The sequence below is a fragment of the Nylanderia fulva genome, unplaced genomic scaffold, assembly GCF_048542155.1.
Source record: "Nylanderia fulva isolate GAGA-0341 unplaced genomic scaffold, ASM4854215v1 Scaffold146, whole genome shotgun sequence".
NCBI lineage: Eukaryota > Metazoa > Arthropoda > Insecta > Hymenoptera > Formicidae > Nylanderia > Nylanderia fulva.
The window spans coordinates 82,734-100,312 of record NW_028189688.1 but is presented as its reverse complement, the minus strand read 5'-3'; the positions used below and the strand labels follow the sequence as shown (position 1 = coordinate 100,312).

Genomic DNA, 17,579 nt, shown 5'->3' with positions numbered 1-17,579 from the left:
CTTGGGTATACCTCGAACGAGAATGTGCAACTCGTTATTCAAATTTATAGGATCTTCCGGAGGACATACCTTATCCAATGTTTCTTGTAAAGGCAGAGGCAAATGAAATGTTCTACCTTTTCCTAAACAGAGTTCGATTATATAAGTTTCTTGATTTAAAATGTGTTATATTTAAATCATTTAATTATTTTTTTCGTTCAAGTACAATTAACAGCAAAAACTGCATATACGTAGGTATGTATTTGACTCTACTGCCATTACTTGAAACAAATACATTATTCGATATTAACAAATTGGAACTCTGGAATTACGAGTAATTATTTTTCATTGTACAGACTAGGTTTAAATTTTTGAGGACCTTCTTTTGAACATGGCTTGACCTTTTCATTTTTATGATTTTTTGAAGATAGGGTGAGAGAGGACGAATGAGGGTAAGAGAAGACGAGATAGGCGAAAGAGGGTGAAAGAGAACGAAAGAGGGTGAAAAAGGACGTACGAGGGTGAAAGAGGTGAGAGAGGGTGAGAGAGGACGAAAGAGGGTGAAAGAGGACGAAAGAGGTCGAAAGAGGGTGAGAGAGAACGAAAGAGGGTGAAAGAGGACGAAAGAGGATGAGAGAGGACGAAAGAGTGTGAAAGAGGTCGAAAGAGGATGAGAGAGGGCAAAAGAGGGTGAGAAAGAATGAAAGAGGGTGAGAGAGGATGAAAGAGAGTGAAAAAAGGTGAAAGAGGGTGAGAGGGAATGAAAGAGGGTGAGAGGGAATGAAAGAGGGTGAAAGAGGGTGAGAGAGAATGAAAGAGGGTGAGGAGAGGACGAAAGAGGGTGAGAGAGGACGAAAGAGGGTGAAAGAGGACGAAAGGGGGTGAGAGGAAATGAAAGAGGGTGAAAGAGGGTGAGAGAGAATGAAAGAGAGTGAAAGAGGACGAAAGAGGGTGAGAGAGGGCGAAAGAGGATGAAGAGGGTGAGAGAGGACGAAAGAGGGTGAGAGAGGACGAAAGAGGGTAAAAGAGGCGAAAGAGTGGTGGGAGTGGGGGCGGGGGTCGGGTGGGGTGGGGTGGGGTGGGGTGGGGGTGGGGCGGGATGTGGGAGGGAAAGGGGTGGGTGAAAGTTGAGGGAGGTGTGAGTGAAAGGTGAGAAGAGATTTATACGCGGACAGAGAAGAAGAAGAAGAAGAAGAAGACGACGTTACTTCATTTTTCATGAAAAACGTCACTTTTTGACCGCTTGTATCTCCAGAACGGCTTGACCGATTTTATTTTTTCTTGGCTCAAATTACTCGTGGCGATGCCGCCTTTCAGGTTATATTACATGCAATTCAAAATTTTTTATATTTTAGTAGTTCTACACCCCCAAAAAATGGACTTTGATGGTGCAGGATAAGGAGACTTGTAGTGTCTTTTAAGGTCTTTTAGGGTTTGAACATGGCTTGACCGATTTTATTTTTTCTTGGCTCAAATTACTCGTGGCGATGCCGCCTTTCAGGTTATATTACGTGCAATTCTAAATTTTTTATATTTTAGTAGTTCTACACCCCCAAAGAATGGACTTTGATGGTGCAGGATAAGGAGACTTTTAGTGTCTTTTAAGGTCTTTTAGGGTTTGAACATGGCCGGAGACACTACCCGCGTCTCCTGATATAATTACAATAATAAAAATAAAATAATAATAGACATATAATTAGAGTAATAAAAAATTAATTGCTTTCGGTTCTTGTGACAGCTGCCTCAATGCCGTTAAGTTCCTAGCAATCCTACAGAGTTTGCTTGCTTACAGTAGCAAGTAAATTTTAGAGAATGCATTAGTGCATCTTGTATAGTACGCAAGTCCAATATCCAAGTAAAATTTGGTGCCTTGTGCACCGGTATTTAATTCTAACGGAAAATTATTTAGTTTCGTTAGGATAACGCATTGTCATCCGCGATTTGGCTCTTGTTGCCCGTCTTATATGTTAAATTTATATTTATATTACAGAGCCTTGTTAAAACTCTTATATTGTAACAATTTAATTTTAATATCATTAGAATATTATTTAGCAGCGCGCCCAGTTTTTTTAACTAACATTTTTTTATTTCTTTTTATTTTATATTAATTTTAAATTTGCATAAGTTTTTAAATTTTAATTTTTGACTTGGCATCTTGCATTTTAGAGCAGATAAACTTTCCAATTTTTGCTGTATCAAATAATTTTACTTTTTTTTTTAACTTTATCGGTGTGTACACACAAAACATTTCTTTGAGTAACATAATTTTATATTATTTAATTTTCTTTCTAAAATATTTATAGCTGATTTCATAAAAATTTTAGATCAGCTTTGACATAGCTTATACATCTTTTTTCGGACAATGATTTATAAATCGCTTTTTTTATTTACTCTTATTAAAAGTACATTTATTTTAGTAGTAATAAGAAACTACAAATTAAGTAGAATATAAAAGTGGCCTCCTCTGATATTATTAATGAAAAATAATCATGTTTCTCTTGTTACATAACATGTCAAAATATCAAAATTGATAATTTATATATGCCTCCTTAAATGTGTAATAGAGCATATTATAACTTCTACATACATTTCTAAATATAAGAATTAATATTTCAATGAGAAAAACTGCTGGTCAAAAATAAACTCTTCAAGTTTTTTTTTGCAAGCAATTAATGCATTTAACAGAACAAATCACAGTTCAGTATGAATCATACATGTATTATATATAGAGCTTCGACAATGAAAAGATATATCACTCTTTCTATAGTACGAAAAATGAGGTGGTCAATACATAATAATGATATAAAAATATTAGAATTTAGTTTTGAACTTTGAATATTTAAGATAAGAGAAAAAAAAATAATCTTATAAAAGTTTGGGTATCATTCACGGGGCAAGTCAAGAAATATTTTTCAAATTATATATTTTTTAATTCATATTTTAAGGCATTATAAAAAAAGAAAAAAATTAGAAAATTTATGAGAATAGACACGTACAACATATATATGTGCGTACTATACAAGATGCACTAATGCATTCTCTAAAATTTACTTGCTACTGTAAGCAAGCAAACTCTGTAGGATTGCTAGGAACTTAACGGCATTGAGGCAGCTGTCACAAGAACCGAAAGCAATTAATTTTTTATTACTCTAATTATATGTCTATTATTATTTTATTTTTATTATTGTAATTATATCAGGAGACGCGGTAGTGTCTCCGGCCATGTTCAAACCCTAAAAGACCTTAAAAGACACTAAAAGTCTCCTTATCCTGCACCATCAAAGTCCATTCTTTGGGGGTGTAGAACTACTAAAATATAAAAAATTTAGAATTGCACGTAATATAACCTGAAAGGCGGCATCGCCACGAGTAATTTGAGCCAAGAAAAAATAAAATCGGTCAAGCCATGTTCAAACCCTAAAAGACCTTAAAAGACACTACAAGTCTCCTTATCCTGCACCATCAAAGTCCATTTTTTGGGGGTGTAGAACTACTAAAATATAAAAAATTTTGAATTGCATGTAATATAACCTGAAAGGCGGCATCGCCACGAGTAATTTGAGCCAAGAAAAAATAAAATCGGTCAAGCCGTTCTGGAGATACAAGCGGTCAAAAAGTGACGTTTTTCATGAAAAATGAAGTAACGTCGTCTTCTTCTTCTTCTTCTTCTTCTCTGTCCGCGTATAAATCTCTTCTCACCTTTCACTCACACCTCCCTCAACTTTCACCCACCCCTTTCCCTCCCACATCCCGCCCCACCCCCACCCCACCCCACCCCACCCCACCCGACCCCCGCCCCCACTCCCACCCCTCTTTCGCCTCTTTTACCCTCTTTCGTCCTCTCTCACCCTCTTTCGTCCTCTCTCACCCTCTTCATCCTCTTTCGCCCTCTCTCACCCTCTTTCGTCCTCTTTCACTCTCTTTCATTCTCTCTCACCCTCTTTCACCCTCTTTCATTTCCTCTCACCCCCTTTCGTCCTCTTTCACCCTCTTTCGTCCTCTCTCACCCTCTTTCGTCCTCTCCTCACCCTCTTTCATTCTCTCTCACCCTCTTTCACCCTCTTTCATTCCCTCTCACCCTCTTTCATTCCCTCTCACCCTCTTTCACCTTTTTTCACTCTCTTTCATCCTCTCTCACTGTTCAGAAGTAAGTTGACCCCAGGTCAAGAACTTTATTATTTGTTCAAAGAGAATGAAGAAGTAGGTCGATAATTTGAAATTCTATAATTTTTTGAGTTAATCCGGCACGGGGCAGCACGCACTGAACCTACACGCCGCGCTTCAAGCGTTCGATTATCGAATCGATCGGGGATGAACTGCCTCGTCATCGAACCTGGGCATTCGCTCCTGGCACGGCTTTGCGATTAGTCACATGTGGGTTTTCCGTCGCGATTCTAATTGTTTGTAGTTCGTTTGATTAATAAAAAAAATAATCAGATTGATATTCTGCTGTGATTCAGTGATAAGTGAGATGTGAAATACGTTCACTTTGACATTCGCTAATTAACGGTAGCAACAAGGTGCGCCGTTATATACGCGACATAAAATTTGCGCTCAAAACATTGTTAACGAAGCGGAATTCAGTGATTTGGGACCAGAATTCACGCAATGGTGAAATATCAAGGTGCCGAAGTCCGATTGTTTCCACGAACGTAATAATTGTATACATGAGGCTCGCGCGTGTTCGCTTGGCACGCGTAGATCACGTGAGTTGGAGCGCGCAGATCACGTGATCAGTCATCTGGGACTGATACCTGATGTCGTGATTGTGTTTGCGTTCCTTTTTTTCATCCCTTCGAGCCCGTGGTGCTCAACGCACTGTAACATTTATGTGATCAGTGATTCTTCATGTTAATTGAAACATTTCGGTTCGCGATTTAATATCGCATTCGCCGCAATCGGCAACGTGTACGAAATCTTAATGTGAGATTTCGAACGATTCGATACACGAGTTTCGAGCGTGTTCATCGTAACTAGCAATTGTTATGCAACAAATAGTTTTTCGGTGGTGTCCATGCAACACATGCTAGATACCATATAGTGAGACATTTCGGACTGCTTAACAACCACGTCATACGTGTTTTCGCGGTGACTATTTTATTCGTTAATAGATAAAGATTTTATGTAAAGGTTTCAAATTAATTTGCGTTTATGTACATTGTGACTCTCGGACAAATTTAGTTAATAAATGGATTGTTTTTGTGTAATTTGTGCATATAATTCCGTATTCTGGTTCTCGATTCGGCACGTGGCTTAAATCGTTACCCATCCTGCGCACCAATCGGAGCGCGTCCACCCTCCTTAAGATACAGTCCACTTTGAATCTTCCTGTGCAATCTATACGCGAGACCGATATCGACGATCGGATTTACAACCCGATTGTCAGGATCCGTAGCTTCGTGCGTGAGCGTTCAACGTCAGCAATCGAGCGTACGCGCAAACATTTTTTGGTCCTTCGAGCCGGATGGGAGAGTAATGACGAATCGAGAACACTGAATTAAGGACACCAGTGATATTTAAGTGCAGCGTGATTCGAGATACAGTCAGTCAAGTAATCGCGTTTAAGTAGACAATCGTGTTAGTGACATATTCATAAACAACTATAGTGTCAAAATGGAAGACGCTCTTGCAAATCAGCAAACTATCTTCCACTGAATTGCTCGAGCTCTCGACAATTTCAAAAAGATTGGTCGTTCTAATTTGACGGCCGCAAGGGTTCGCTCACGGATTGCGACTTTACAAGCTCAATGGACTCAAGGTGTGCACAATCACACCATTCTGCTTCAACTTGTTCCAGAGGATGATCAAGGGACAATTAATTATTTCAAGAAGAATCAATTCGACCTTCACGAAGATCTCTATCAATCAGCCCTGGATCATATGAACGAATGTCTAGAAGACCTGGTTCCTGTCGTAAGTCGAGATACATCCCTCGAAACTTTTTTTGCGCAAATGGACGCATCGTCATTCTCGTTAAAGCATCTCCCTCCTATTAAATTACCGCCTTTTTCTGGAAAAAACGAGGATTGGGAGACCTTTCGCGACCGTTTTCAGTCGTTGATTATAGATAACAAAGAATTGTCAAATTTCACTCGTATGCATTTTTTGATCTCTAGTTTGACAGGTCCGGCCCGCGATGCGATATCAGGAATCAAAGTAACCGCCGAAAATTTTAAGGTCGCGTGGAAAGCGTTAACCACGCGTTTCGAGAACAAACGACGGTTGATCGAAGTACATGTGTCGACCTTATATCATCTTCCAAAGATGACTCGCGAATCAGCGTCAGAACTTCACGAGTTGCGAGATAAAACGGAACAAGCGTTAGCGACATTGAAACGTCTTGATCGTACAGCAGAGGATATTGTAAGCGATATATTAGTATACTTCATTTCACAAAAGTTTGATTCTGCTACGCGTCGAGCGTGGAAATTGAAGAGTAGCGATAACGAAAATCCTCCAACGTACAAAGACTTGATACGTTTCATATCTTCGCGCGCTATAGCGCTTGAGGAACTCCATCCTCACGAACACGATAAAACGAAGTCACATTCGAGAGTGACAAGCGCCACCGCAACTGCGTCAGTTAATTTGTCATGTCCAATTTGTAAACAATCTCACTTTCTCTCTAAGTGTCAACAATTTCTTTCAGTGAGCACGGATCAACGACGCGAATTGATAAAGAAACTTAAGCGATGTTTCAATTGCTTAAGCGATAAGCACGTAGCACTTAATTGTCAGAGTAAATTCACGTGTTGCAAATGTAGCAAGCGGCATCACACAATGATCCACGTTGACTCGGGCTCATTGCAACAAACAACGAGCATTCCTGCGTCATCGAGTTCGCAGAATGTTACTAATATATCAAATGTCACAGCGCTTTCAGCGGTCACGTTAACTACATCACCGACTCCTGTGGTGTTGTCTACGGCAACGGTGAAAATACATTCGCTTTCTGGACGTTCCTTAACTGTCAGAGCCTTACTTGACGGTGGTTCAGAACTCACATTTCTTACGGAACGCGTAGCGCAAATTTTACGCTTACCTCGTATGCAAACATTTACTTCAACTTCGGGGATTAGCTGTGCAGATACCGGTACATGCCGATCTGCCGCGTTAATTAATATTTCGCCTCGCGATAAACCTGAGCCAACCTTCACCACGGTAGCTTACATCATGAGAGCATTGACGAAGTATGCTCCCAGACACGCTTCGTCATTACGTGACTGGAAACACATCTCCAACTTGACCTTAGCGGATGACGATCCGACTGGATCAACTCCTATTGACCTCATTATTGGAGCTGATTTGTATAGCAAGGTTCTTGTCAATATACGCAATGGACCCATAGGTCAACCAGACGCTATACAATCGCATTTCGGGTGGATTCTATCTGGACCTACGTCAATCCCTAATTATGTCATACAAAACACCCATGTAGTCGGCTCTACTTTGGTTTCATCGCATGTCGGAGCCCAACCTCAAGGCTCACCATTACCCAGTTCACAACAAAGCAGTTGCTCACTGCTGCTCCTTGGAACGGCAATTATGTAAGTTTTGGGAGGTTGAAGAAACTCCTCAACATGTTCATGCGTCCATAGAAGATAAACAATGCGAGGATCACTTTCAACGCACGCATACTAGAACAGCAGATGGCAGATATGTCGTGCGACTCCCTTTTAAAGAGGGCCCGCCTATTAAAATAGGCGACTCTCGCAGCATAGCTGAACGCCGACTTTCGTCGCTAATTCGTAAATTTGCTCGTCAACCCACACTGGCACAAGAATATTTGGACTTCATGCGCGAATATGAGCAATTAAATCATATGAAGCAAGTCGCTCCTTTGCATTCAAATAATGTTCAAGCGACCTATATACCTCATCATCCAGTCATCAAGGAGACAAGTTCGACAACCCGTTTAAGAGTCGTGTTCGACGCCTCCTGCCTCACATCCAATGGAACGTCTCTCAACTTTCACATGTACACCGGCCCAAAATTGCAGTCCGATCTACAAGCAGTTATATTGCGCTGGAGGCAATATAAATATGTATATTCTGCGGACATCGCTAAAATGTATCGCCAAATATTAATCGATCCTAGAGATAGAGACTACCAACGGATACTGTGGGTCGACCACAACTCAACTATACAGGAATATCAACTCCTTACCGTTACTTACGGCACTGCGTCAGCACCGTTTCTTGCTCTTCGAGTAATCCAACAATTGAACTGTGACGAGGGAGATTCATTTCCGTTAGCCTCTCCCATCCTAAGAGAAAACATCTACGTCGATGATGTATTATTTTGTGCAGACGATATCACACTGTTAAAGCAAGCTCGCACTCAACTTTGTAATTTGCTGAACCGTGGTGGTTTCGATCTCCGGAAATGGGCCAGTAACCACTCAGAATTGCTTTCAGATATTCAGCCTGACAATCATGGATTGGCTTACGCAAAAAATTTGGAGACTGATGACAGTCTAAAAATCCTCGGTATTGTCTGGAACCCGAAACATGACTGCTTTCAGTTTCAAATTACATTATCTGAAACTGTTCCTAACACCAAACGAGCAATTCTATCAACAATAGCAAGATTATTCGACCCGCTCGGGTGGGTCACACCTGCGATTTTAAAGGCGAAAACTCTCATGCAGCAATTATGGCAACACCGTATCGGATGGGACGACATTATTCCGGACGAAATCTTATCATCCTGGAAGTCTATCTACGAGTCATTACCCTATCTACGAAAAATTCAACTGAGTCGCTGGACAGGTTTTGAGTCCGGAACGGCAACTGTGGAATTACACGGGTTCGCGGACGCATCCACAATCGCTTACGCAGCAGTGGTGTTTTTACGCGTGACATCCTCCTCTGGGAAAATTACGGTCTCGCTCATTGCTGGGCGATCTAAAGTCGCGTCTCTTAAACCAATGACGGTTCCTCGCCTCGAACTTTCTGCTGCCGTTCTGCTAGTTCGCTTGATTGACTTTATCAAGCAGTCACTTCATTTAAGCGACATTGCGATTTATTGTTGGACAGACTCCACTGTAGTTCTCGCATGGCTCAAGAAGCACCCCTCAAATTGGAAAACTTTCGTAGCTCATAGAGTAGCCGAAATTCAGACACGATTACCAACCGGTAGTTGGCATCACGTAAACACCAGTGAAAACCCCGCAGACTGTGCTTCGCGCGGATTACTCGGCCGAGATTTGATATCCATCAACCTATGGTGGCATGGGCCGTCATGGTTGCATCTTCATTCTGATGAGTGGCCTCATCAAATTCTATCAGAGCACCACGAAACTCAGTTGGAACTGAAGGCATGTGAAGCTCATCAAAACAGTACTCGTGAAGACTGGAGTCTTGCTGCACGGTATTCATGGTGGCCAAAATTGATACGAGTCAGTGCATAGATATACCGATTCATAAACAAATGTCAGCGGAAGCACGCGGCAGATCACAAAGATCACGTCCGGTCCCACGCCATTACAGCATTTGAGTACATGCAGTCTCGTAACTTTTGGTTGCATATGATTCAAGCAGAGGTGTTCAAGCAAGAACTTTACTTACTCAAGTCAAACAAGAGGTTATCAAGAAACAGCGCTCTGATATCATTAAATCCATTCCTAGACGCAAATGGTCTACTCCGCGTTGGCGGAAGATTGGAGCATTCTCATCTACCATTTCAATCCAAACATCCAGTTCTACTAGCTGATCATCCAATTACTACAATGCTCATTCGCTACACGCACATAGCCTCGCTGCACGCCGGTCTTCAGTCTACCCTGTCTAAAATTCGCCAAGAATTTTGGATTATAAAATCTAGGCCTTTAGTTAAATCAGTTATCTACAGGTGCGTTCGATGCACGCGAGAAAGAGCTCAGGTAGCCAATCAGTTAATGGGTCAACTCCCATCAACTCGAGTCTCAACGCCAACGAGGGCGTTTTTGCACAGCGGCATCGATTATGCCGGTCCAGTGCTCATTCGAGCCTCTGCTGGTCGAGGAATCACCTCACGAAAGGCTTACATAGCCGTTTTCATATGTTTGGCAACTCGAGCCATTCATCTCGAGTTGGTCAGCGATTATTCAACGCCAGCATTTTTGAACGCATTTCAACGATTTTGCGCCAGACGAGGCTTGCCAGCAGTTATGTATTCGGATAACGGTACAACATTCACAGGAGCCGATAAAGAGCTATCCCGCGCGTATCGGGATGCTCAACGCAATACGGATTTTCTCAATTTAATCGCAACAGATAGGATCACTTGGAGTTTCATCCCGCCTCATGCTCCTCATTTTGGAGGACTATGGGAGGCAGGAGTGAAGAGTGTCAAACACCACCTTCGTCGAATTGTAAGCTCACACGCATTGACATTTGAGGAGTTCACGACAGTGTTGTGCAAAATTGAGGCTATCCTCAACTCAAGGCCGCTTTCTCCACTCAATGATACTCCAGATGACTACGAGTTCCTGACCCCAGGTCACCTTTTGATTGGGACTGCCATTACTACGAATCCGGAACCTTCCGTTCTACAATTGAACGAAAACAGATTGTCGCGATGGCAATTACTCAGACAGATTACGGAGCGTTTTTGGAAGCAGTGGCAGTCAGATTATGTCAATACTCTTCAACAAAGATCAAAGTGGCGTCGAGAAACGCCTCCGATTCAGGTTGGCTCAATGGTTTTGATTCAAAACCCCCTTCTCCCACCGTGTAAATGGGAATTAGGGCGAGTTATTCATTGTCATCCGGGCTCTGACGGGTTAACTCGAGTCGTCTCAGTTAAAACAGCGACGTCCGAATACAAGCGACCAGTAACTAAATTGTGCCTACTACCTATCGATATTAACTTAATCGATCAACTGTCGGAACGTAAGACAGGTACTGCGGAAAACCCAACTCCATAATGCGCATGCAACGTCTCAATCGTTCGCATAATTAGGACAAGTCAAGTCCTTCGTAGTTAGTTAAGGCGGGCGGCGCTCAATATCCTTGACTACTCAAGACCACTCGCGTCGCGTTAATGTAAGTTTAGTAAGAATCTATGTCTTAATATTGTTATTCAATCATGTAAGCAACCAAATGCCTGTTATTGTTCAATATGTAATCACTGAATCTCACTCGAAAAATCATTAAGCGATTAACGTTTTATTTTTTCTTTTTTTTCTTTATGTAACAAAAAAAAAAAACCCAAACCTGGAGTAAGTTCTTTAGTTACTGTAAGACATTTCGAAATCTTTATTTCGAGGCGGGCGGTATGTTCAGAAGTAAGTTGACCCCAGGTCAAGAACTTTATTATTTGTTCAAAGAGAATGAAGAAGTAGGTCGATAATTTGAAATTCTATAATTTTTGAGTTAATCCGGCACGGGGCAGCACGCACTGAACCTACACGCCGCGCTTCAAGCGTTCGATTATCGAATCGATCGGGGATGAACTGCCTCGTCATCGAGCCTGGGCATTCGCTCCTGGCACGGCTTTGCGATTAGTCACATGTGGGTTTTCCGTCGCGATTCTAATTGTTCGTAGTTCGTTTGATTAATAAAAAAAATAATCAGATTGATATTCTGCTGTGATTCAGTGATAAGTGAGATGTGAAATACGTTCACTTTGACATTCGCTAATTAACGGTAGCAACAAGGTGCGCCGTTATATACGCGACATAAAATTTGCGCTCAAAACATTGTTAACGAAGCGGAATTCAGTGATTTGGGACCAGAATTCACGCAATGGTGAAATATCAAGGTGCCGAAGTCCGATTGTTTCCACGAACGCAATAATTGTATACATGAGGCTCGCGCGTGTTCGCTTGGCACGCGTAGATCACGTGAGTTGGAGCGCGCAGATCACGTGATCAGTCATCTGGGACTGATACCTGATGTCGTGATTGTGTTTGCGTTCCTTTTTTTCATCCCTTCGAGCCCGTGGTGCTCAACGCACTGTAACATTTATGTGATCAGTGATTCTTCATGTTAATTGAAACATTTCGGTTCGCGATTTAATATCGCATTCGCCGCAATCGGCAACGTGTACGAAATCTTAATGTGAGATTTCGAACGATTCGATACACGAGTTTCGAGCGTGTTCATCGTAACTAGCAATTGTTATGCAACAAATAGTTTTTCGGTGGTGTCCATGCAACACATGCTAGATACCATATAGTGAGACATTTCGGACTGCTTAACAACCACGTCATACGTGTTTTCGCGGTGACTATTTTATTCGTTAATAGATAAAGATTTTATGTAAAGGTTTCAAATTAATTTGCGTTTATGTACATTGTGACTCTCGGACAAATTTAGTTAATAAATGGATTGTTTTTGTGTAATTTGTGCATATAATTCCGTATTCTGGTTCTCGATTCGGCACGTGGCTTAAATCGTTACCCATCCTGCGCACCAATCGGAGCGCGTCCACCCTCCTTAAGATACAGTCCACTTTGAATCTTCCTGTGCAATCTATACGCGAGACCGATATCGACGATCGGATTTACAACCCGATTGTCAGGATCCGTAGCTTCGTGCGTGAGCGTTCAACGTCAGCAATCGAGCGTACGCGCAAACACTCACCCTCTTTCATTCTTTCTCACCCTCTTTTGCCCTCTCTCATCCTCTTTCGACCTCTTTCACACTCTTTCGTCCTCTCTCATCCTCTTTCGTCCTCTTTCACCCTCTTTCGTTCTCTCTCACCCTCTTTCGACCTCTTTCGTCCTCTTTCACCCTCTTTCGTCCTCTCTCACCCTCTCTCACCTCTTTCACCCTCGTACGTCTTTTTTCACCCTCTTTCGTTCTCTTTCACCCTCTTTCGCCTATCTCGTCTTCTCTTACCCTCATTCGTCCTCTCTCACCCTATCTTCAAAAAATCATAAAAATGAAAAGGTCAAGCCATGTTCAAAAGAAGGTCCTCAAAAATTTAAACCTAGTCTGTACAATGAAAAATAATTACTCGTAATTCCAGAGTTCCAATTTGTTAATATCGAATAATGTATTTGTTTCAAGTAATGGCAGTAGAGTCAAATACATACCTACGTATATGCAGTTTTTGCTGTTAATTGTACTTGAACGAAAAAAATAATTAAATGATTTAAATATAACACATTTTAAATCAAGAAACTTATATAATCGAACTCTGTTTAGGAAAAGGTAGAACATTTCATTTGCCTCTGCCTTTACAAGAAACATTGGATAAGGTATGTCCTCCGGAAGATCCTATAAATTTGAATAACGAGTTGCACATTCTCGTTCGAGGTATACCCAAGAAATCTAAAGTGGTTTGGGAAAATTTGGTAGATATTAATAAAATGTATAAGGCTTTACAACGGTTGAAAGAAAATAATCCTCATTACTCAAAAATTCGTCTTCCAGCGTCATCTGATGATCTATTAAAGGATAAGTTGCAGGAAACAGAATATAGGATTGTCGATGAGGAAAGCGACAATGACGAAATAAATGAGGTGGTTGAGGAATTACCAGCATTGAATTTGTACAATGTACAGTAAAACAAAAATAATAATGATCAAAGCGTTTTAAAACGTACGGCTTTTCTCACACAAATCACTGAACATTCGGATATTAACGATCAGTATACAATATACCCAATACACGCAAAAAGAATCGATAACGAATCTGCATTGAAGCTTTATCAAACGGTGAAAATTGAAGATTTTCCAATGGATAATCGTTATAAATATCTGGATGTCATGTGTTTCCCTGATTTATATCCTGATGGTGTCAATGGACAACGAGAAGATAGAAACTTTGCATTGCCGGAATATTTATTTATTAGAACACGATTGATGTCGAAACATAGTAGATTCAGGTTGAATCTGCAGTATCTGTTCTTCCTTCTCAATGATGCTAACTACCGACAGTTGAAAAGTGGTATCTATTATACGATGATGGTTACTAACCCACGAGAGAGATACACTGCTGGTAGATACTTGAACGAATTGAAAGGTTACCAATTAGAATCGAATTTAATGAGTATTTTCGCAAAATTGAGAAATACAGATCTATTTTGGCGACAACCGTCCAATAATGTAAAATGCATGACTTTGCATTACGGTCCAGCGACGTGGTTTTTGACTTTGAGTCCTAGTGAATGGAAATGATCCGATTTGGGTGAATATTTACGAGATATGAATCCCGATAAAGAGAAGTTAGGCATCAACGAACTAATCGCATACGATCCTGTAAGTACTTCTAGATTCATGTGCATAAAATTCAAAGCCATGATTGATTTTATTTGGTCGTCCGATAATCCTATAGGAAAGATTATTCATTACTTCTGGCGACTGGAATATCAACGTAGAAGTATGCAGCACATGCATTGTATGATTTGGATAAAAGATGCTCCAGTATTAGGAAAATCGCCGGATGAAGAAGTTGCTACGTTTATTCAAAAATACGTAACGTGTGAAATTCCAGATGAAAATGTTTCGCCAACGTTGTACGATACGGTAATAAGTGATCAGAATCATAAACATAACTCGTATTGCATGCGTACGAAAAAAACGGAAACTAATATATACAGAAAGTGTCGGTTCGATTTTCCTCGGCCAGTTACTGAGAATTTCGTTTTAAGAGACGTTATCACTTCGATAGTCGGTAGAAAAAATTTACGCAGTAAAAGCAGATTGTACGATCTTCCTCGCAAGGAGTCGGAAAGGTTTATAAATGATTATAATCCGTCTATCAAATTAGCCTGGAAGGGAAATATGGACATACAATTTATTAGAGAAAAATCAGAGTTTTTAAACTCATATTTAACAAAATACACGACAAAGTCGGAAAAATGCAATACAGACTTTGAAGTGATAGATTCGAATAAGTCCTTGGCATCGAAACTGTGGAATTTTGCAATGCGTTCATTAAATAACAGAGAATGCGGTGCTTTAGAAGCTGCGGATACACTATTAGGGAATCCCTTGTACGGTACGGATAATGATACCATGGTCAAATGGATCGATGTTAATGAGGTGAGAAATAGAAAAGTTAAAACATTTAATGAAATTTAAGCTCTTGATGAAAATTCTACGAATATTTACTGTTCGTCACTCATCGATGATTACTATCCAAATAGACCTCAGGAATTAGAATCATTGAATTTGTACGATTTGGCCAGATTCTGAGAAATTACGAAACAGATGTCAAATAATGACGAAGTCAAGTGTTACAAACTGGCATCGGGTTTATTTAAAAAAAAACGAAAAAAGGGTTATTTAATTAACCATTATCGATTTAATATAAAAACTGAGCCCGAAAAATACTTTTACTCGCTGCTTCTTCTGTTCAAACCATGGAGAGATTTGAGTAAACTCAAAGGTACATTCGAGACTTACACGGATGCCTTTAAGAATTCAGAGTCTGTTTTAACGAAGGTAATGAAATATCACGAAAGGCTCGAAGAAAAACAGAAAGCTTTTGAGAACGTTGCTGAATTAATCGAGAAGCGCGAAAATGATCTGAAAACAGCAGACAGAGACAAATCCGATGACGATGAACTGGATTGTAATCCGATAGAAGCTGACGACGCGATGAAAGATCTGGAAGATTTTGGTAAGATTGACGACCCGATTGATTTATCGCAAATGATGTCGCAATTGAACAAAGACCAGAAAAGAGTCTTTGATGGAGTATGCCAAGTTTTACAAGATAAGAATCAGATTCTGCGACTGTACATAAGTGGCGAGGGTGGTACAGGGAAAAGTTTTCTAATTGAAACGATTAAACATTGGATCAGAATAAATTTGGAAAAAACGACTGCCATATCTGCTCCCACGGGTATCGCAGCATTCAATATCGATGGCTTGACAATCCATAGAATGTTTCAACTACCGGTTAGTCATGAATCTACACCAAAATATACGCAATTGTCAGACATGGTCTTGAAGACTTTGAGAGACAAATTAAAGAATGTCGAATTATTTATAATCGAAGGAATTACATGTAACAATGCAATGATGGATTTAGGAACGACTGTATTCAGTGATCGTCAAGCCTATGTAGGTTTGTCACGAATAAGTAAATTGGAAGGCCTACATTTGATAAATTTCAATCCAGCATCAGTTAAAGCAAACTCGAGAGCCATTGTAGAATATAATCGACTGAGATCTATATTCAAATCTGAACTGCCACAAATCAATCCGTCCGAGAAAAAGGTTGTGAAAATGTACGATCGTCGATGGGATATCCCTAATATCATTGATGATATGCAGAATTATGATTGTGAGGAACCAGAAAGTATAGTTACGTGGAAAATATATGGCCTTTGCAATAACGATGCTGTTTCGTGTTACGCTAATGTAATATTACAATGTGCGTTTCATTGCGTACGTATTAGGCAACAAATACTGAAAAATAAAGCATCGAATGCATTGACTGATGCTATCTGCGCGTATGGTGAACGTAAATATTGCAACATTCAAGCGGTTAGAAGATTTGTCGGAAAACGCTTCGAAGAACGAACACAACAAGATGTTTCGGAATTTTTTACGGCTCTAATGTCGACGTATTCCGACATCAATGATGTATTAAAACTCGAATTAAAGCACGTAACATGTTGCTCGAATGTCAAATGTAATTACAATGTAACTAAGCTGGAAAGCAGTAGTTTGTTAATATTACCTATACATTCGACATTAAAAAGGAAAAAAGGTGTCACTCCACAAAGTTTGATTAATGTAGAATTTTCTAAATGGGAAACGATAAACGGCAATTGTAACGAATGTAAGGGCACCGTGTTGAAAAAGAAAACCGTAATCGAATCAACTTTATTCGTCGTAGTAATACAGCTCAATTTATATACTTTTGTAAACGGTGCTTCTAAAAAAATTATCAACAATTGGATTAACGCCGTGCCGACGAGTAATATCACGATTAATAAAAAAAAGTACAAGCTAATAAGCGCTATATTTCACGAAGGTGAAGAAATAAATCGTGGTCACTACACGTGTATGTTGAGAGCTGACACAAAATCGGAATGGTATTACTCTAATGATATGGAAGTGTTCAAGAAAAAATGGCCCAAAGGAGCTCAAGGGGCATACATATTGTTCTTAGAACAGATTAAATAATGGCGCTGTATATAGGCTGCCGTAAACGCTACATTAAAACATCAACTATTCTAGCGCTGTATAAAAGTTGCCGTAAGCGCCAAAATAAAATATCGGCTGCTCTGGCGCTTTATAAAAGCTGCTGTAAGCGCTGCATTAAAACGAGTGCAATAAGTTTCTAATTTGACCTAGGCTTCATGACATTTCAAAAAGTATCATCAAGAAAAAAATTATCAGACAGAAATATGTATGTCGTGTTAAAATCGGAGAGACGAAGAAAAATATATGGTTGCGTTCTCACGAGAATGGGCGATGGAGGGGCCCATTCTTTATTTTCAATATTCATACAAGAATATAAATTTATTCTGTTGCAATTGAAATAAATGTGCAATGTATCGTTAAAAGTTATTACAATTATACAAACATTTACATATATGATTAAATAAAATATATATGTATACTATAATATAATTATATATTTTATATATATGTACATATATACCATATATTTTAATTATTTTGAACTGTATTGCATAAATTGTTACTT

At 39.9% G+C, this 17,579-nt stretch overlaps 2 protein-coding genes across 2 annotated transcripts in view; both read left to right on the top strand.

Moving 5' to 3' along the window:
- LOC146724158 (uncharacterized) overlaps positions 1 to 9,391 on the top strand; it is a 46,948-nt gene extending 37,557 nt beyond the window's left edge. The window contains exons 2-4 of the mRNA XM_085480379.1: positions 6,096 to 6,342; positions 6,718 to 7,296; positions 7,418 to 9,391. Of these exons, the coding sequence (XP_085336505.1) occupies positions 6,096 to 6,342; positions 6,718 to 7,296; positions 7,418 to 9,391 (2,800 nt within the window). The remainder of the gene's footprint in view (positions 1 to 6,095; positions 6,343 to 6,717; positions 7,297 to 7,417) is intronic.
- A 90-nt stretch (positions 9,392 to 9,481) lies between these two features.
- LOC146724157 (uncharacterized) lies at positions 9,482 to 10,888 on the top strand. Its single transcript, XM_085480378.1, has one exon. The coding sequence runs from the start codon at positions 9,482 to 9,484 to the stop codon at positions 10,886 to 10,888; it is 1,407 nt and encodes a 468-aa protein (XP_085336504.1).
- Positions 10,889 to 17,579: the final 6,691 nt, after the last annotated feature.